This window comes from Ranitomeya variabilis, chromosome 1 (genome assembly GCF_051348905.1).
Source record: "Ranitomeya variabilis isolate aRanVar5 chromosome 1, aRanVar5.hap1, whole genome shotgun sequence".
Lineage (NCBI taxonomy): Eukaryota > Metazoa > Chordata > Amphibia > Anura > Dendrobatidae > Ranitomeya > Ranitomeya variabilis.
Genome location: NC_135232.1, coordinates 828562812 through 828582821, shown reverse-complemented (window position 1 = coordinate 828582821; position 20010 = coordinate 828562812). Strand labels below are relative to the sequence as shown.

The following is a 20010-nucleotide window of genomic DNA, read 5'->3' as shown; positions in this document are numbered from 1 at the left end:
CTGGGGCGCTGCACTCCCCCCCGGTTAACCCCTTCACCCCAAAGCCTGTTTTCACCTAAGTGACACGGCCAATTTTTAGAATTCTGACCACTGTCACTTTATGAGGTCATAACTCTAAAACGCTTCAACGGATCCTGGTGATTCTGACAATGTTTTCTTGTGACATATTGTACTTCATGATAGTGGTAAAACTTCTTCGATATGACTTGCATTTATTTGTGAAAAAAACAAAAATTTGTCGAAAATTATGAAAATTTAGCAATTTTCAAAATTTAGTTTTTATGCCCTTAAATTAGAGAGTTATATCTCCTAATATAGTTAATAAACAACATTTCCCACATGTCTGCTTTACATCAGCACAATTTTGGAAACATAATTTTTTTTTGTTAGGGAGTTATGAGGGTTAAAAGTTGACCAGCGATTTCTCATTTTTGCAAGAAAATTTGCAAAACCATTTTTCTTACGGACCACCTCACACTTGAAGTGACTTTGAGGGGTCTATATGACAGAAAATGCCCAGAAGTGACACCATTCTAAAAACTGCACCCCTCAAGGTACTCAAAACCACATTCAAAAAGTTTATTAACCCTTCAGGTGCTTCACAGGAATTTTTGGAATGTTTAAAAAAAATTGAACATTCAACTTTTTTTTCACAAAATTTTTACTTCAGATCCAATTTGTTTTATTTTACCAAGGGTAACAGGAGAAATTGGATCAAAAAAGTCGTTGTACAATTTGTCCTGAGTACACCGATACCCCACATGTTGGGGTAAACCATTGATTGGGCACATGGCAGAGCTCGGAGGGGAAGGAACGCCATTTGACTTTTCAATGCAAGATTTGATGGAATTGAGATCGGAACCCATGTCGCAATTGGAGAGCCCCTGATGTGCCTAAACAGTGGAAACCCCCACAAGTGACACCATTTTGGAAAGTAGACCCTCTAAGGAACTAATCTAGATATGTGGTGAGCACTTTGAACCTCCAAGTGCTTCACAGAAGTTTATAATGTAGAGCCGTAAAAAAAAATTCATATTAATTTTCACAAAAAATGATCTTTTTGCCCCAAATTTTTTATTTTCCCAAGGATAACAGGATAAATTGGACCCCAAAAGTTGTTGTGCAATTTTTCCTGAGTACGCTGATATTTCATATATGGGGATAAACCACTGTTTTGGGCGCATGGCAGAGCTCGGAAGGGAAGGAGCGCCATTTGACTTTTCAATGCAAAATTGGCTGGAATTGAGATCGGAACCCATGTCGTGTTTGGAGAGCCCCTGACGTGCCTAAACAGTGGAAACCCCCACAAGTGACACCATTTTGGAAAGTAGACCCTCTAAGGAACTAATCTAGATGTGTGGTGAGCACTTTGAACCTCCAAGTGCTTCACAGAAATTTATAATGTAGAGCCGTAAAAAAAAATTCATATTAATTTTCACAAAAAATGATCTTTTTGCCCCAAATTTTTTATTTTCCCAAGGGTAACAGGATAAATTGGACCCCAAAAGTTGTTGTGCAATTTGTCCTGAGTACGCTGATACTTCATATATGGGGATAAACCACTGTTTGGGCGCATGGCAGAGCTCGGAAGGGAAGGAGCGCCATTTGACTTTTCAATGCAAAATTGGCTGGAATTGAGATCGGAACCCATGTCGTGTTTGGAGAGCCCCTGACGTGCCTAAACAGTGGAAACCCCCACAAGTGACACCATTTTGGAAAGAAGACCCCCTATGGAACTTATCTAGATGTGTGGTGAGCACTTTTAACCCCCAATTGTTTCACTAAAGTTTAGAATGTAGCGCTATGAAAATTAAAAAATCATTTTTTCTTTCCACAAAATGATGTTTTAGCCCGCAATTTTTTTTCCCCAAGGGTAACAGGAGAAATTGGACCACAAAAGTTATTGTCCAATTTGTCCTGAGTACGCTGATACCCCATACATTGGGGGGAACCACTGTTTGGGCGCACAGCAGAGCTCGGAAGGGAAGGAGCGCCGTTTGAAATGCAGACTTAGATGGATTGGTCTGCAGGTGTCATGTTGCATTTGCAGAGCCCCTGATGTACCTAAACAGTAGAAACCCCCCACAAATGACCCAATATTGGAAACTAGACCCCCCGAGGAACTTATCTAGATGTGTTGTGAGAACTTTGAACCAACTAGTGTTTCACTACAGTTTATCACGCAGAGCCGCGAAAATAAAAAATATTTTTTTTTCCACAAAAATGATATTTTAGCCCCCACGTTTTTATTTTCCCAAAGGTAATAGGAGAAATTGGACAACAAAAGTTGTTGTCCAATTTGTCCTGAGTACGCTGATACCCCATATATGGGGGGGAACCACTGTTTGGGCGCACGGCAGAGCTCGGAAGGGAAGGAGCGCCTTTTGAATTGCAGACTTAGATGGATTGGTCTGCAGGTGTCATGTTGCATTTGCAAAGCCCCTGATGTACCCAAACAGTAGAAACCCCCCACAAGTGACCCCATATTGGAAACTAGACCCCCCAGGGAACTTATCTAGATGTGTTGTGAGAACTTTGAACCAACTAGTGTTTCACAACAGTTTATCACGCAGAGCCGCGAAAATAAAAAATATTTTTTTTTTCCACGAAAATGATATTTTAGCCCCCACGTTTTTATTTTCCCATGGGTAACAGGACAAATTGGACCCCAAAAGGTGTTGTCCAACTTGTCCTGAGAACGCTGATACCCCATATGTTGGGGGGAACCACTGTTTGGGCGCACAGGAGAACTCGGAAGGGAAGGAGCACTGTTTTAGTTTTTCAAAGCAGAATTGGCTGGAATTGAGATCGGACGCCATGTCGTGTTTGGAGAGCCCCTGATGTGCCTAAACAGTGAAAACTCCCCAATTCTAACTGAAACCCTAACCCCAACCCTAACCCCAGCCCTAACCCTAGCCCTAACCCCAACCCTAGCCCTAACCCTAGTCCTAACCCTAGCGCTACTTTCACACTAGCGTTTTTTTGCATACGTCGCAATGCGTCGTTTTGGCGAAAAAACGCATCCTGCAAAGTCATCTGCAGGATGCGTTTTTTCCCCATAGACTAACATTAGCGACGCATTGCGACGTATTGACACCCGTCGCAACCGTCGTGCGACGGTTGCGTCGTGTTGTGGCGGACCGCAGGCAGCAAAAAACGTTACATGTAACTTTTTTTGTGCCGACGGTCCACCATTTCCGACTGCGCATGCGCGGCTGGAACTCCGCCCCCACCTCCCCGCACCTCACAATGGGGCAGCGGATGCGTGGAAAAACAGCATCTGCTGCCCCCGTTGTGCGGCGCTTGCACAGCATGCGTCGGTACGTCGGGCCGACGCAGTGCGACGGCCCCGTACCGACGCTAGTGTGAAAGTAGCCTAACGGGAAAATGGAAATAAATATATTTTTTAAAATTGTATTATTTTTCCCTAACTAAGGGGGTGATGAAGGGGGATTTGATTTACTTTTATAGCGTTTTTTAGCGGATTTTTATGGTTGGCAGCCATCACACACTAAAAGACGCTTTTTATTGCAAAAAATAGTTTTTGCATCACCACATTTTGAGAGCTATAATTTTTCCATATTTTGGTCCACAGAGTCATGTGAGATCTTGTTTTTTGCGGGACGAGTTGACGTTTTTATTGGTACCATTTTCGGGCACATGACATTTTTTGATCGCTTTTTATTCCGATTTTTGGGAGGCGGAATGAACAAAAACCAGCAATTCCTGAAATTCTTTTAGGGGGGGCGTTTATACCTTTCCGCGTTTGGTAAAAAGGATAAAGCAGTTTTATTCTTCGGGTCAGTACGATTACAGCGATACCTCATTTATGTAATTTTTTTATGTTTTGGCGCTTTTACACAATAAAAACTATTTTATATAAAAAAATATTTGTTTTTGCATCGCTTTATTCTGAGAGCTATAACTTTTTTATTTTTCTGCTGATGATGCTGTATGGCGGCTTTTTTTTTGCGGGACACGATGACGTTTTCAGCGCTACCATGGTTATTTATATCCGTCTTTTTGATCGCGTGTTATTCCACTTTTTGTTTGGCGGTATGAGAATAAAGCGTTGTTTTTTGTATTGTGTGATTTTTTTTAATTTAGATAAAGAAATGTATTTATGGGAATATTTTTCTTTTTTTTCTTTATTTAGGAATTTTTTTTTATTTTTTATTTTACACATGTGGAAATTTTTTTTTTTACTTTTTTACTTTGTCCCAGGGGGGGACATCACAGATCGGTGATCTGACAGTGTGCACAGCACTCTGTCAGATCACCGATGTGACAGGCACATTGCAGAGGCTTGCCGGCGCCTGCTATGAGGAATTCTCAGCAGACGCCGGCAAGCAGGGTCATCTCATGACCCGGAAGGAGTCCCGCGGCCATCTTGGATCCGGGGACTCCTTCCACGTCACCGGAGCAGCACGATCTCATCGCGTTGCTCCGGTGGGAGAGCGCAGGGAGCCCCAGTCCCTGCGCGATCCCCCTCTATGCCGCTGTCACTATTGACAGCGGCATCAGAGGGGTTAAATGCCCGCGATCGGCGATAGCGCCGATCGTGGGCATTGCTGCGGGGTGTCAGCTGTCATATACAGCTGACACCCGCACCCGATCACCGCGGCGCTCAGCGTGAGACCGCGGTGATCGGGGCGCCGTACTAGTACTGCGGCTGGCACTAATGCAGTGCCGGCAGCGCAGTACTAGTACGGCGCATGTCGGGAAGGGGTTAAATCCAGTACTCAGTACTCCTGGACTGTGAAGAAAACAACAATACATGTCAGCAAAAAGACACACAATTTTTGAAATGCAATAACAAGTAATAAGTAATAAGAACAGTGCTTCCCTTTATGGGAGGTGAGGACTCATGAACGTTACAAACATGGTTAAATATTTTAAATAACAGACTATAAATAACTTCTATTACCCAGTCGAGTATTCTACTTAGTGCAATCACTGAACAATAATTTAACATTGCCTTTAAGGACGTATAAGCTGAATCCACTAAAGGCTTACTATAAAACATTACAACGCTAATCAACTTTTTCTTCATTTTTCCAACTTTACATTCGCAGGACCGCCTGTCTATCTGCCCCAGGCCTACTGCCTCTCGCTCTTTTGCAGGACCGCCTCGTTCCTCGTCTGGGCCTACTGCCTTTCTCTTTCTATACACAGTATAGGACTTATCAACCTTCTCTCAGCACAAGATCACTGGGCCATCTCTGTATGGCTCCTAGGAAGACTCACCAATTAACCCCGTACGGGTTCACTTCCTGTCCTCATTCTCTAACACATTATTAAACATTTCCTACAATCAACTAACTGACTACATATAACTTTTACATATAAGCATTATTACTACTTCTTTTAAGGCATCATTATAATTTAAGTGCTATTGGTGAACGTTCCCTTTAAGAGAGAACCAAGTCTCTTGGAGGTAGTGCAACTTCTCAAGCTGCAAGTTCGTGTAAGGCAGGGACTCCTGTACTGTTTCCAGGAACAGTTTCTTCGCAAAGAGTCCGTTTCCTTGTAAAACCAGTAGGGGGCACCTTTAAGAAGGTGCAAACTATTTACAATAAGTTTGTAATCATGCAGTGTTCATGATCCAGCAGTTTTTATAACATGGGGGAACAAGGAGCAAAAGGAAAATAAAAGCAAAAATAAAAAGCAATATGGATCCCGGGTAAACAAAGGGATCCCTTTAAGAATAACCCTAGTCGGGTTTAAAGCAGCAAAAAGCAGGGAAATAAACAGTTAACTATTTACATGTTCAGGTTTCCGAGGTTTAGTTGGACGGCTTCCAGGGCTGCACCTGGCACTTAACCCTTCTTGGCCTGGGAAAAGTGAGGTCCAGGGTTACACCCAGTGCTGGACAAACGCCGTTAATCCGTCTTTCATGTACGGTTAAATCATGCGCAGCGATGGAGGGCTGCGCAGCTTGAGTATGGGCATTTGCTGCAGCAGAGGTAGCGGCTGCTGCAAGATCAGTCACTGGAACGGAGTCAGCAGCTGTGGCACTAGCAGTCACTGGAGTGGTGTCGGTCGTCAGGGCAGGGTCGTCCTTCATACCTGCTTCAGATTCGGTCCCTCCGGTGCCGGTCTGCTCCGTCTCCGCTGGGGTCTGGAACACTGGTTGCGGGGCCTTGTGCTGCGACGTTGTCATCTCTGCTTGCAGCATCTCGCTTTCCGGCAGGGCCTTGCTTTCCAGCTTCGGAGCGCTGGAACTTCTTTCCTGCTCCGGACCAGCCGAGGCTGCCGACAGGCGTCTGGCGAGGCTCCCGATGAAGGTCTTCTTCCACCCGGCCTCAGTGCTCAGCTGCATCCGCAGGAGTTGGTCGCCGAGCTCGTCCACTCCGGCCTGCAGGAAGTCAGGGCCAACAGGTGATGCCTAGCCGCGGTATCTCTCTGGGTAGCTGGGGGAGTCCTCTGCTCCGACCCCATGCTCCAATCCCGGGCGGCTGGCCATGGCGTCTCCCACGTGGCTCACTTCTTCTTCCTCGTCCTTTTCCCGCTCTCTCCTTCGTGGGCGGTTTCGTTTTCGTTGTCTCTGCCCACCATTGAGGATCAGGAGGCGGATCTCGGCTGCTGACGGACACATCCTCAAGGGGCCGAAATATTTAGACTGGGCGGCCATTGTCTTTCGCGCTCTTCTGCTTGTTCACGCCCACTTCCACACCCTTCTTCTTCTCCTGCGCTCCTCGTGGCGCTGTAATGGTGGTGGTTTTGGCGGGAATCGGCAATGCACAGTCTTTGCAATAAGTCACAGTTCAAGCACAATAAATCACAGTTCCAAGGCACACATGACCTGATTCTTCAGGCTTAAGTAGATCCTGTTCGTGACGCCAAGTTGGAGCGCCCCCACCGCCGCAGGGCTGAGGGGTACCCGGTACCGGGCCTTTCTGTCTCGGTTCTGGGATTGTCACGGTGGCTAGACCCGGTCCGTGACCCTGCTGAGGGGCGTCCAATGAAAGTTGAGAATGATGTGGTGTGGTGCAGGTCGCGGTGAATAACAAGGACACCAGGTTGCAGTCTCTTTACCTCTTTACTGAAGGCTTCAGGATCCTCAATCCGGAGTACGGTTAACAGGGCTGTCTGAGACCGGCCGGTCCGATGGCACTTCCAGAGTTCCCTTTGCAGGTGGAAATCTGTGCCTACCTTCTAGCGCTTGTGTGTTGTAGTCCTTCCCTGCTTAGCACCACGGGATAGTCCTCACAACTGTTGTGTCTGTTTCTGAAGTTCCCTCACAACTGATTCTGATGTTCTTCTCTGTCCCCCAGATGATATGGCTAGGACGCACCCGTATGACGGGTAGGCCTGGAGTTCTTCCGGGACCCTAGAGTCGCCCCTCTCCAACTGTTGCCCCCTATGTCTGCTTAGGTGATTTGGGTGAGACAGCCCGCCTATAACTGACTGTCCTGCCATAGGTTTGAAGTAAGGCCTGGAGCTCAATACTTCCTCGGCGTTTCCGGCCACCGGCTACGCGCCTCAGTAGGATGTTGCCTCGATCTTACAGCACGACTCCTACTGGTGTTTTCTCCTTGTTGCGTTGATCTCGTTTCTCACTCTTCACAATAAACCTCGCTTCTTGTCCTTTCTTGGGGTACCACCGCAATGAAGTGCAGGCGCGGTCCCGTAACGTTCTTTCTGTTCGCTAGGCCTCTGTCAGGATCCCACCCCTGACAGGGACCCCCCTGAATCTTCCCCTGCAACACCCTCTGCCACAGGATGTTGCTTGGTTCCAACCCAGTCAGCTTTCTGTCCCACTTCCTATCTAACCCCCAGTTTTACCAGATTGTGAGGAGTGGCCTAATACATAGCACCCTTAGCTCCCCCTGGAGGCCAGACTGTGAAGTGTATTGGTGTCTGTGATACCTGGTCAGGCGAACTCCTTCAGTGCCATCAGACGTACCAACACCCCCTTAGCGGTGGAGCATCAGTACTGCAACGACCAGAACTCTGGGGCGCTGCACACTCAATACTTGGTCGGGGCTCCTTTTGCATCAATTACTGCATCAATGTGACATGGCATGGAGGCAATCAGAATGTGGCACTGCTGAGGTGTTATGGAAGCCCAGGTTGCTTTGATAGCAGCCTTCAGCTCCTCTGCATTGTTGGGTCAGGTGTCTCTTATCTTCCTCCTGACAATACCCCATAGATTATTTATGGGGTTATGGTCAGGCGAGTTTGCTGGCCAATCAAGCACAGTGATGCTGTTGTTTTTAAACCAAGTATTGGTAGTTTTGGCAGTGTGAACAGGTGCCAAGTCCTGCTGGAGAATGAAATTTCCATCTTTAAAAAGCTTGTCGGCAGAGGCAAGCATGAAGTAATCTAAAATTTCCTGGTAGACTGCTGCGCTGACTTTGGTCGTGATAAAACACAGTGGACCTACACCAGCAGATGACATGGCTCCCCAAACCATTACTGATTGTGGAAACTTCACACTAGACCTCAAGCAGCTTGGATTGTGTGCCTCTCCACTCTTCCTCCAGACTCTGGAACCTTGATTTCCAAATGAAATGCAAAATTTACTTTCAACTGAAAACAACACCTTGGACCACTGAGCAGCAGTCCGGTTCTTTTTCTCCTTGACCCAGGTAAGACACTTCTGGCATTGTCTATTGGTCATGAGTGGTTTGGCACAAGGAATGCGACACTTGTCGCCCATGTCCTGGATACAATCTGTGTGTGGTGGCTCTTGAAGCAATGACTCCAGCAGCAGTCCAATCCTTGTGAATCTCCTCCAAATGTTTTAATTACCTTTTTTTTAACAATCCTTTCAAGGCTACGGTTATCCCTGTTGCTTGTGCACCTTTTTCTACAACACTTTTTCCTTCCACTCAACTTTCTATTAATATGCTTGGATACAGCACTCTATGAGCAACCAGCTTCTTTAGCAATTACCTTTTGTGGCTTACCCTCCTTGTGGAGTGTGTCAATGACTGCCTTCTGGACATCTGTCAAGTCAGCAGTCTTCCCATGATTGTGGGTCCTACTGACACAGACTAAGGGACCTTTTTATACACTAAAGGTACCTTCACACGAAGCGACGCTGCAGCGATAGCGACAACGATGCTGATCGCTGCAGCATCGCTGTTTGGTCGCTGGAGAGCTGTCACACAGACGGCTCTCCAGCGACCAACGATGCCGAGGTCCCCGGGTAACCAGGGTAAACATCGGGTTGCTAAGCGCAGGGCCGCGCTTAGTAACCCGATGTTTACCCTGGTTACCAGCGTAAAAGTAAAAATAACAAACAGTACATGCTCACCTGCGCGTCCCCCGGCGTCCGCTTCCTGTGTGGTTACCAGCGTAAAACATCGCTGGTATCGTTGCTTTTGGTGTCAAACCTGACGATACACGCCGGTCTGACGACCAAATAAAGTTCTGAACTTTATTCAACGACCAGCGATATCACAGCAGGATCCAGATCGCTGCTGCGTGTCAAACACAACGATATCGCTATCCAGGACGCTGCAACGTCACGGATCGTTGTCGTTCTCGTTGTAAAGTCGTTTCGTGTGAAGGTACCATTAGGAAGCCTTTGCAGATGTTTTTTTTTCATTATTCCAATTTATTGAGATAATGACTTCTAGGTTTTCATTGGCTGTAAGCCATAATCATCAACATTAACAGAAATAAACTCTTGAAATAGATCACTCTATTTGTGAGGACTCTATATAATATATGAATTTCAGAACTGAAATAAATTAACTTTTTGATGATATTCTAATTTTGTGAGAGACACCTGTATATCTCACTATGTATGGTATCTGCCATTTTTAACGTATCTCATAGAGTCTCCATAAATGTTTGTAGTCGTTAATCTGACCAACTGTATTTCATCTCAATCTTTATTGCCATGAGACCATGAATAACCAATAATGGATTAATGGAACAGGTCATATCTATCTACAGATCTTCATAAAAATATTGCAGTTATGTGCTTTTTATTAGGTGAAAGGAAAACCATGTTGCACGTATCAATTAACACAATATTTTCTTCGCATGCATTAAAGCCTGTATTAAAAACATATCAGGATCAAAATCATCCAGAATATATATACCAAAAGAACAAAGAAGATCTGGTAAATCAAGGTATACTTTTACGTGCATCTCCTGTGGAAAAGAAACTGAGATCCGTCTCATCTACTATAAGGCTTCCTGATCTTCCAGATGATTTAAAAGAAAAACAGGTAAGATACAGAAATATACAATTTTGTGCTGTAATCTGTGGCTACTAAATAGTTCATCTGTTCAAGCCACATCCAAGTTAATGTTAAAGGGAACCTGTCACCCCCCCCCCCCAGTCGTTTCAAACTAAAAGAGCCACCTTGTGCAGCAGTAATGCTGCATTCTGACAAGGTGGCTCTTTTATTTCTGGGTGCTGTAACTAGAGAAATAATCCGTTTTTTAATTTGTCAGAAATACCTTGTCTTCAGTCAAGGAGGCCGGCGTTGCCCCCCTGCTTCAGACGCCACACAGCCGTCACTCAAATCTTCTTGGCGCCGGGCGCCGCCTCCTCAGCGCTGTTTGAAATGAGCCGGCGCATGGGCTCTTTTCTCCTGCCTTGGGCAGGCGCAGTGAGCGCTGGCCGTCCTCTGTCCTCATATGCAGTTTCGGTGACTGCGCCTGTGCGGCCACCCTGCCTGTGATTCCCAGCCCCGTAGTATGAATAAATCATAAGACACTGCGGGGCTGGCATTTACAGGCAGGGCGGCCGCACAGGCGCAGTCACCGAGACTGCATATGAGGAAAGACGGGCAGCGCTCACTGCGCCTGCACCAGGCAGGAAAAAAGAGCGCAGGCGCCGGCTATTTTCAAAACAGCGCTGAGGAGGAGGCGCGGAACCAAGAAGATTTGAGTGACGGCTGTGTGGCTTCTGAAGCAGGATGGGGGAAGGCCTGCCTCCTTGACTGAAGAAAAGGTATTTAGGACAAATTACAAAACGGATTATTTCTCTAGTTACAGCACCTAGAACTAAAAGAGCCACCTTGCCAGAATGCAGCATTACTGCTGCACAAGGTGGCTCTTCTAGTTTGAAACGACTGGGGGGGGGGGGGGGTGACAGGTTCCCTTTAAGTATTACGGCTTCTGCAAATGACCATATTTTCGGTTCGAGTGCGATGAGACTAGACATGAGCGAGTGTACTCGTTACTCGGGTTTCCCCGAGCATGCTTGGGTGGTCTCTGAGAATTTGTGAGTGCTCGGAGGTATAGTTTTTGTCACTGCAGCTGCATGGTTTGCGACTGCTAGCCAGGCTGAATACATGTGGGGGGATTGGATTGCCTGCTTATTAGGCAATCCCCACATGTATTCAGGCTATCTACCTGAGTAATGAGTATACTTGCTCATCACTAGATGCAACAAAACGTCAGATAGCACTCCCACCAATGTTATTCTATGGGGCCGTGCGCATTTCGATTCTTTTTTTCCTCGGGCAGGCTGTCCTAGGAAAAAAACATGCAGCCTGCCCAATTTTACCAAATATTCAGATCACTCTCAGCCATGCAAGTCAATGAGTCAGTGTAAAAAATTGCATTGCACTTGCATGAAATTTGAGTGCAGTTCTATTTTCACTTCCTGACATAATGGAGAGTTCTTTTTCCATTTTCTCCCCATACGAGAAAATCAGAATACATTATGATTAGTGATGAGCGAGTGTACTCGTTGCTCTGGTTTTCCCAAGCACGCTCGGGTGGTCTCCAAGTATTTGTTAGTGCTCGGAGATTTAGTTTTCATCGAGGCAGCTGAATGATTTACAGCTACTAGCCAGCCTCAGTACATGTGGGGGTTGCCTGGTTGCTAGGGAATCACATGTAATCAAGCAGGCTAGTAGCTGTAAATCATTCAGCTGGAGCGAAGAAAACTATATCTCCAAGCAGTTACAAATACTCGGAGGACACCCGAGCAACGAGTACACTCGCTCATGACTAGTTATTATGATCAAACTCGGTTCAGAATGCTGCCTATGTTTTTATCTATATTTAATAAAGTAACTGAAATGTTTTCTGCCCTGGGATTCAAACTCACAACCGATGGCATGGCAGGCATGAGCTTTAGCTTTGAGATACAGGCTGCTCTAAGAATAGGAAATGTTTTCTTTCTGTCTAAGGAGCTAAATGATATTCTTCTTTACAGACATATTGTACTGGTTACTAAAGAGATACATGCGTTTCTATAACCTGTATAGGTATTAAAATAAATGTCAAGAGATTTTTTTTCTAACAAATTATTAAAAAAACAATAACAATAAATTAAAATAACAAAATTGAATACACTTTTTAAAAATAAACATCAAAAAACAGCAAATAACTGGGACTTATTTGATATCCTTGTAATCATAACATCCCATTCAGTACAGTGAACAGATTATTTATGGTTCTTGGTAAGGGTATGTTTCCACGTTCAGGAAACGCTGCTTGTTTGACGCTGCGCAGCGCTGCAGCGTCAAACAAGCAGCGTCCAGATGTTCCAGCATAGTGGAGGGGATTTGATGAAATCCCGTCTCCACTATGCGTGGAAACCCGCACGCGGCGGCCCTGTGACTACGGACATGCTGCGCGTCTTTTCAGATCGCAGCATGCCCGTACACCTTGCGGGGACGCAGCGTCCCCGCAAGGCATATCACAGGGCCCTATGGGACAGAGTGATCATCCCGGATGTGAAGAGTTAACACATCCGGCATGATCGCGTCCCATTAAGGGGGCGGGGCTTAGCGCCGAGCGTCTTCGCCGCTGCGGCGATCCCGCCGCCCATCCGTACCGTGGAGTCATACCTTAGGTGGCGTAAAAAAGGTGTGATTTATTTATTTATTTTAGACATTACAAATTACAAAAATTACAGCTTGTTTTGCAAATAACAAGACCTCGTATAGTGAAACTTACATAAAAATAAAAAAGTATGACTTTAACAGCTATGAATAAATTAACAAAAAAATTACATGATCGCTCAAACAAATGCATCGCAAAAATGTCAGTGTACATGCATCTGTTATGTGTTATGTGTATGTGCATATCTGATAAATGCATAATTTATTATATTGTTCCCAATGTATATATATATGATTTTTTTTATGTCTTTAAATTTAAATATGGGGAGACCCATGCATAAGTCCAAAACAGGGGCCCTTCTCTGTCAATGTTTGTCAATGGACTAGACAGTTTAAAAATGCACCACATTTATCAAATAGCGCATACCACTGTGATAAATTTGGCACATACATTTTAAGACTTTCTCAATCCAGCAGGGTTGTGGCTTAGAAACTGGAGAAATATCAATAGCCAGAAGTGTTGTATTTAAAGATGCGCCAAATATATCCATTGTGCCAAATATATCCATCGTGTGATGCTTTGATAAATTTAGCGCAAATAAAAGTAATGTAGCATCCACCAAAAATTATTTCAAGAATTCGCCTCATATTAAATGTTCCCCCTTGTGTGACACTTTGTTTTATTTGACTCAGCCTCAAGCTAATCTGACTTTAATAACTCCACTCACTATAAATCTCCCCCACACTGAGTAAAAATTAGAGAGTTTTAGTAACTTTGCCCCAGTTCCTAAATCAGTATGAGACATTTACTTGGGAGATGGAGAGATAAGCAAATTGGTTCCATAACGTTTAAGTCCCAAAAAACTAAAAAATCCTATTATTGTGGGCTGGTTCTCCTTCAAGGGAATCTGTCACCAGTTTTTTCCCCACTTAATCTTAGAGCAGTGTATTGTTGAGACAGAGACCCTGATTCCAGCGATGTGTCACTTACAGGACTGATTGCTGTAGTTTTGATTAAATCCCTGTTTTATTAACAAGTGGTTATCACTAGAGGACTAGTAAACTTGCTGCCAGGTAGCAGGGCTGGTTGTAGACAAAGTGGGGCCCTGGGGAAAAGTTTAAAGTGGGGCCCCAAATGCTGACATACTGTATTGCACCTTCACATGAGCCTTTATGTTGCATTTGCATGCGGTGAGTTCGGCCGTTAAGCAAACGTGCTCAACAACATTCAAGTCGTTCGTTGCTTTCCCGATCTTTTTTCACCGGCTGACAAGAATGACGGGCACAGAACGATCACTAATAGATCAGTCTATCCACATACAGTATCATGTATCAGATTTATAAACACAGTCTCTCAATTATATGTAGTTAGAAAATATATTCCCCTAAGTATCAGATATCAACACATTCCCAAATAATTTAATTCAGGGAAAGAGGATCCATTCCACCAAAGGATAATTTAAAATACCAATATTTATTTCAGTAATTTAAAACAATATTAAAAATTCAAGCAGGAATAGCAAAAGTGACAGGTGCAAGTCTATACTCACATTCACAGTTAAATGAATCCATGTAGATAGCAGCTTATAGGCATATCAGATGTATCAAATGTGGTGAAGGCTATCACTAATAGTCCATTTTATATATATAGCATAAATATAGGTAAACCTAATGATCATTGTATAAAGTGCATGTGCCAAATATCACAAAGCTTAATGTAACCAATGTTACTAACAATGTTAGTGGTAAAATTTCTTTGATATGACTTACGTTTATTTGTGAAAAATGGAAATTTGATGAAAATTTAGAAAATTTCACAATTTTCCCATTTTGAATTTTCATGCCCTTAAATCACAGAGACTTGTCACACAAAATACTTAATAAGGTCTGCTTCACACATCAGTGTCTCCAGTACGTGTAGTGACAGTTTTCTCACGTACCGGAGACACTGACACATGTAGACCCATTCAAATGAATGGGTCTATACACATGTCAGCGTGTTTTGACGGACCATGTGTCCATGTGCAAAACACGCAGACATGTCTGTTTTTACCCGGACACAAGGCCTGCCAAACATCCTGCACACATGCACATGGAGAACAGTGTACACTGTCCCCCGAGCACACAGACGGCCGCAGGGGAAGCAGCGCTACTGTAAGCCTCTGTTCCCCTGCGTGTGGTGCTGAAGGTGGCTTTCATCCACTGTCCCCTGCTCTGCCGGTAGCAGCATGAGCCAGCTGATTTTCCCATGCTGAAGAGTTCATTTTAGTTCAGGCTGCCAGGGAGTTCAGCTTCGGTGACGTCACTGAAGATCCGCTCCCATCATTTCATTCATTTCCCAGTAGTTTACAGTCGGGAGCGGACGCATTAGCAACGCTCCCAGTTGTAAACTGTAAATTCCTCTAGATATGTATTACTGCATGGGACTGACTGTATGCCGGACAGGTATGGTATATTGTTGGTTTATTATTTTGACATTTTTTCCAGGAGATCAAGGGCTTTGCTTGGAATGGCAGACTAATAAAGATAGGAAAAATGTGTATATTGTTATATTGTTTTATTTCATTAAAAGACTTTTTCTTACTGTGTGGTGTGTTTGATTAACCCTTTACAACTATAGGATTAGTAATGGATAGGTGTCTTATTGACACCTCTCCATTACTAAGTCAGCTTAATGTCACCTTACAATAGGAAGGTGACATTAACCCCTCATTACCCCACTTGCCACCACTACAGGGCAAGTGGGAAGAACTGGGCAAAGCTCCAGAATTGGCGCATCTAATAGATGCGCCTTTTCTGGGCATCTGCGGGCTGCTGTTTTTAGGCTGGGGGGGCCCATATCCATGTCCCGTTACCAGCCTGAGAATAGCATCTGTGAGTTTTGCCGGGTTGGTTGTAAAATATAGAGAGGAACAGCGCTTACTGTAGTACTGCTTCCTGGTGGCCGTCCATGTGGTCCTGATGCGGCACACAGGTGGCACACGTGTGCCACACGGATGTATCACATGGACACACGGACACAGATATCTCCGGTACCGTGTTTCCCACATGTCTACTTTTCATCAGCACAATTTTGGAACCAAAATTTTTTCTTGTTAGGAAGTTATAAGGGTTAAGAGTTAAACAGAAATTTCTCATTTTTACAACACCATTTTTTTTAGAGACCACCTCACATTTGAAGTCACTTTGAGGGGTCTATATGATAGAAAATACCCAAAAGTGACACCATTCTAAAAACCACCTCTCACGGTGCTCAAAACCACACTCAAGATGTTTATTAACCCTTTAAGTGCTTCACAGGAATTTTTGGAATGTTTAAAAAAATGAGTTTTTTTCACAAAAAATTTAATTTAGACCAAATTTTTTTTATTTTACCAAGGGTAACAGGAGAAATTGGACCCCAAAAGTTGTTGTGCAATTTGTTCTGAGTACGCTGATACCCCATATATGCAGGTAAACAACTGTTTGGGCGCATGACAGAGTTTTGAAGGGAAGGAGCGCCATTTGACGTTTCAATGCAAAATTGGCTGGAATTAAGATCGGACGTCATGTAGCGTTTGGAGAGCGCCTGATGTGCCTAAACAGTTGAAACCCCCCCACAAGTGACACCATTTTGGAAACTAAATCCCCCAACGAACTTATCTAGATGTGTGGTGAGCACTTTTAACCTCCAATTGCTTCATAGAAGTTTATAACGTAGAGCCGTAAAAATAAAAAATCATAGTTTTTCCACAAAAGTTATCTTTTTGCCCCCATTTTTTTTATTTTCACAAGGGTAACAGGAGAAATTGGACCCCAAAAGTTGTTGGGCAATTTGTTCTGAGTATGCTGATACCCCATATGTGGGCCACTGTTTGGGCGCATGGCAGAGCTCAGAAGGGAAGGAGCGCCAGATTTTACTGTTATAGTTTGCAGGTGCCATGACCCACTGGGAGAGCCCATGAGGTTCCAAAACAGCAGAAGCCCCCATAAGTGACCCCATTTTATAAACTACACCTCTCAATGAATTCATCTAGGGGTGCAGTGATCATATTGACACCATGGGTATGTCACAGAATTTTATACCATTGGGCAGTGAGGACAAAATAACTACATTTTTACCACCAAAATTTTGTTTTAGCCAAAAATTTTAAATTTTCTCACAAGAAGTGGGTAAAAATGGCAACAAAATTTGTCCCATAATTTCTATTGAACGTGACAATATCCCATATCTGGCTGTATAGTGCTACTTAGCCATCCGGAGAGACTCGGGAGGAACGGAGCTCTAGTTGCTTATTCAAGTGAATGGGTCTGTGCGCATGTCAGTGTGTTTCCGTGTGTAAGTGGGCAAAACACGCTGACATGTCCATTTTTTAATGTCAGCACAGGCCATAAAACATCCTGCACATGTGCATACACATAACACACATGGATTTCATCCATATGACATGCATCTGCGCCGGGGAAGAAGCGTTGCAGTAAGCGCTTATCTCTGGCGGCGGGTGCTGAACACAGCTCTCCTCATTCTTCCCAGCTCTGCCGGCAATAGGCGCGAGCAAGGGAGAATGATGAGTTACATTTAAGTAATAAAAGAGACAACAGGTGGCACCTGATGGGACTATTACTCCCATCAGCCTACCCCTGCTGCTACTAATAACAGTGACAGCAGGAGCGATGGATGGGAGTATTCATCTGCCGCTCCTGCGCTGTAAATAAATACAGTAATTAAAAAAAAAAAAACGGCGTGGGTTGACCACTATTTTTGATAATCAGCCAGACAAAACTCACAGCTGGGGGCTGTCAGCTGTCAGCTTCAGCAAGGTTGGATATCAAGAATAGAGAGGTCCACACCATATTTTTAAATTATATAAATAATTTAAAAAAACGGCGTGGGGGCCCCCCATTTTTGACAACCAGCCTGGCTAAAGCTCAGATCTGGGGGCTGGTATTCTCAGGCTAGTAAGGGGCCATGGATATTGACCCCCCCAGCCTAGAAATAGCAGCCCGCAGCTGTCCAGAAAAGGCACATCTACTGGATGCACCAATTTTGGCGCTTTCCCTGGCTCTTCCCACTTGTCCTGTAGTGATGGCAAGTGGGGTAATGGTTGTGGGGTTGATGTCACCGGTTTGGTAATGGAGAAGCATCTATAAGACACCTATCCATTACTAATTCTACAGTTGTAATGTTAAATATAGACACAGCCAGAATAAAGTATTTTATTTGAAGAAAAGACTGACACCTTTTATTACTCTTAATTAAACCATACTTACTGCAACGCTCAATCCATGTGAAGTCATCGATCTCCTGTAAAAAAAGTAAAATAATAAAACAATAAACCATGCCTGTCCTTCATTGTGTCCCACATCGTAATCCATGTCTGGGGGGTATACAGTTTTCAACCTGGACGGTGCCAAGATGCAACCGTCCCTGCTGAAAACCACTGGTGAATGAGCTGCTTGGGAATGCAGTGTCAGTGACCGGGGGTGATGTCATAGAGGTAACCTCCGGTCACTGAGCTCCGTTCCCGCCGGGCTGAGCTGCGGTGACTTCTGTGTGATCCCCGCTAGCACCGTAAGCCGTGAGCGCTCACTGTGCTAGCGGGGATCTCACTGGATCTCATCGCAGCTCAGCCCGGCTGGGAACCGAGCTCAGTGACCGGAAGTTACCTCTATGACGTCACCCCTGATCACTGACGCTGCATTCCCAGCAGCTCCTTTACCAGTGGTTTTCAGCCGGGACAGTCGCAACTTGACACCGTCCAGGTTGAAAACTGTATATTAACCAGACATGGATTACTTTGTGGGACACAACGACGGACTGGTATGGGTATATTGTTGCTTTTTTATTTTACTTTTATTACAGGAGATCGAGGGCTTCGCAGGAATTAGGCGTTACAGTAAGTATGGTTTAATTGAGAATAATAAAGGTGTCTGTGTCATTTTTTCAAATAAAGAACTTTATTCTGGCTGTGTCTTTATTTACCATACAACTATAGGATTAGTAATGGATAAGTGTCTATTTTTTTACTTTGTCCCACTATGGGACAATCATTTTTTGCAGGCTGAACACTTCTATAGAATGCAGATGAAGCAGCATCTGCATGCCATATAAGCTGTCAGCGCTGCACTGACAGGGTGACTTGGTGATCATGCACTGTGCAAGTTTCTTAGCTCTGGTGACCCGGATGTTGTCATGATGACATCAGGTCACCATGGCAACATCGGGACCCTGCGTCATGCCGCGGAGTCTCTGTTGCAAAGGCAGAGGTGCTGTCAGGTTCTGCGCCGGCTTCCGGGATCCTGCAATCGTGTTCGATTGCAGTATTTCAGGGGTTAAAGTGCCAGTGCTGCGTGCCAGCTGTCAGGATCAGCGATCGGCCGCGCTTTCCTCGTGATCATGGTCGATCGCTCAGACGTACTATTCCGTCCATGGTCAAATTGGCCCAGGTCACATGGACGGAATAGTATGTCTGATATCAGAAAGGGGTTAAATGAAGGCCATTATTATTAAGGGAAAAATAAATCCAACCTTACAAAGTCTTTTACAAACTCTGGAGGAATTTTGGCCCTTTCATCTTTGTAGAATTGTTGTAATTCAGCTACTGTGGTTCGCTGGAGTCCCAAAGCTTTAGAAATGGCTTTGTAACACTTTTCCAGCTTATAGAGCTCAAGTTATTTTGTTTTTCATTTGTTTGTTAATTTCTTTGGATGGCGGCATGATGCATAGCTTTTAAGGATCTCTTGATGTACTTCATTTTGTCAGGCAGGTCCTATTTAAGCTATTTCTTTATTGAGAATAGGTGTGGCAATAATCAGGTCTGGGTGTGGCTAAGGAAATTTAACTCCGCTTCCCAAAGATGTCATAAACCACAGTTAATTTATGTTTTAAGGGAGAGGGGCAATCACTTTTTCTCACAGGGCCCTGTAGGTTTGGATTTCTTTTTCCCATAATAATATTATAGTATTATCTTTGTCTTATATTTACATTTGTTTAGTGATTTGAAACACTTTAGTGTGACAAATAAAAGAATAAGAAATCAGGAAGGGGGAAAACACTTTTTTACACAGCTGTAGATAGACAGATATACAGATAAACAGACAGATATGAGATAGATGATAAATAGATACTGTAGATACAGTATATCAAACAGCGTTTTAACGGAACAGACAGGTAATCCCTGCATGTGTTGCGGCTGAACGCGAACATATTTTTCAAGCTCGTTGAAGATAATCAGCACATGTGTATGCTCAGATAACAACTTAT

The 20010-nt window shown here is 44.2% G+C and overlaps 1 protein-coding gene across 1 annotated transcript in view; it reads left to right on the top strand.

Annotated features, from left to right (window-relative positions):
* The window catches only part of DNAH6 (dynein axonemal heavy chain 6), a 717942-nt gene that overhangs the window by 26580 nt on the left and 671352 nt on the right, over window positions 1-20010 (top strand). The window contains exon 3 of the mRNA XM_077275462.1: window positions 10014-10190. Within this exon, the coding sequence (XP_077131577.1) occupies window positions 10014-10190 (177 nt within the window). The remainder of the gene's footprint in view (window positions 1-10013; window positions 10191-20010) is intronic.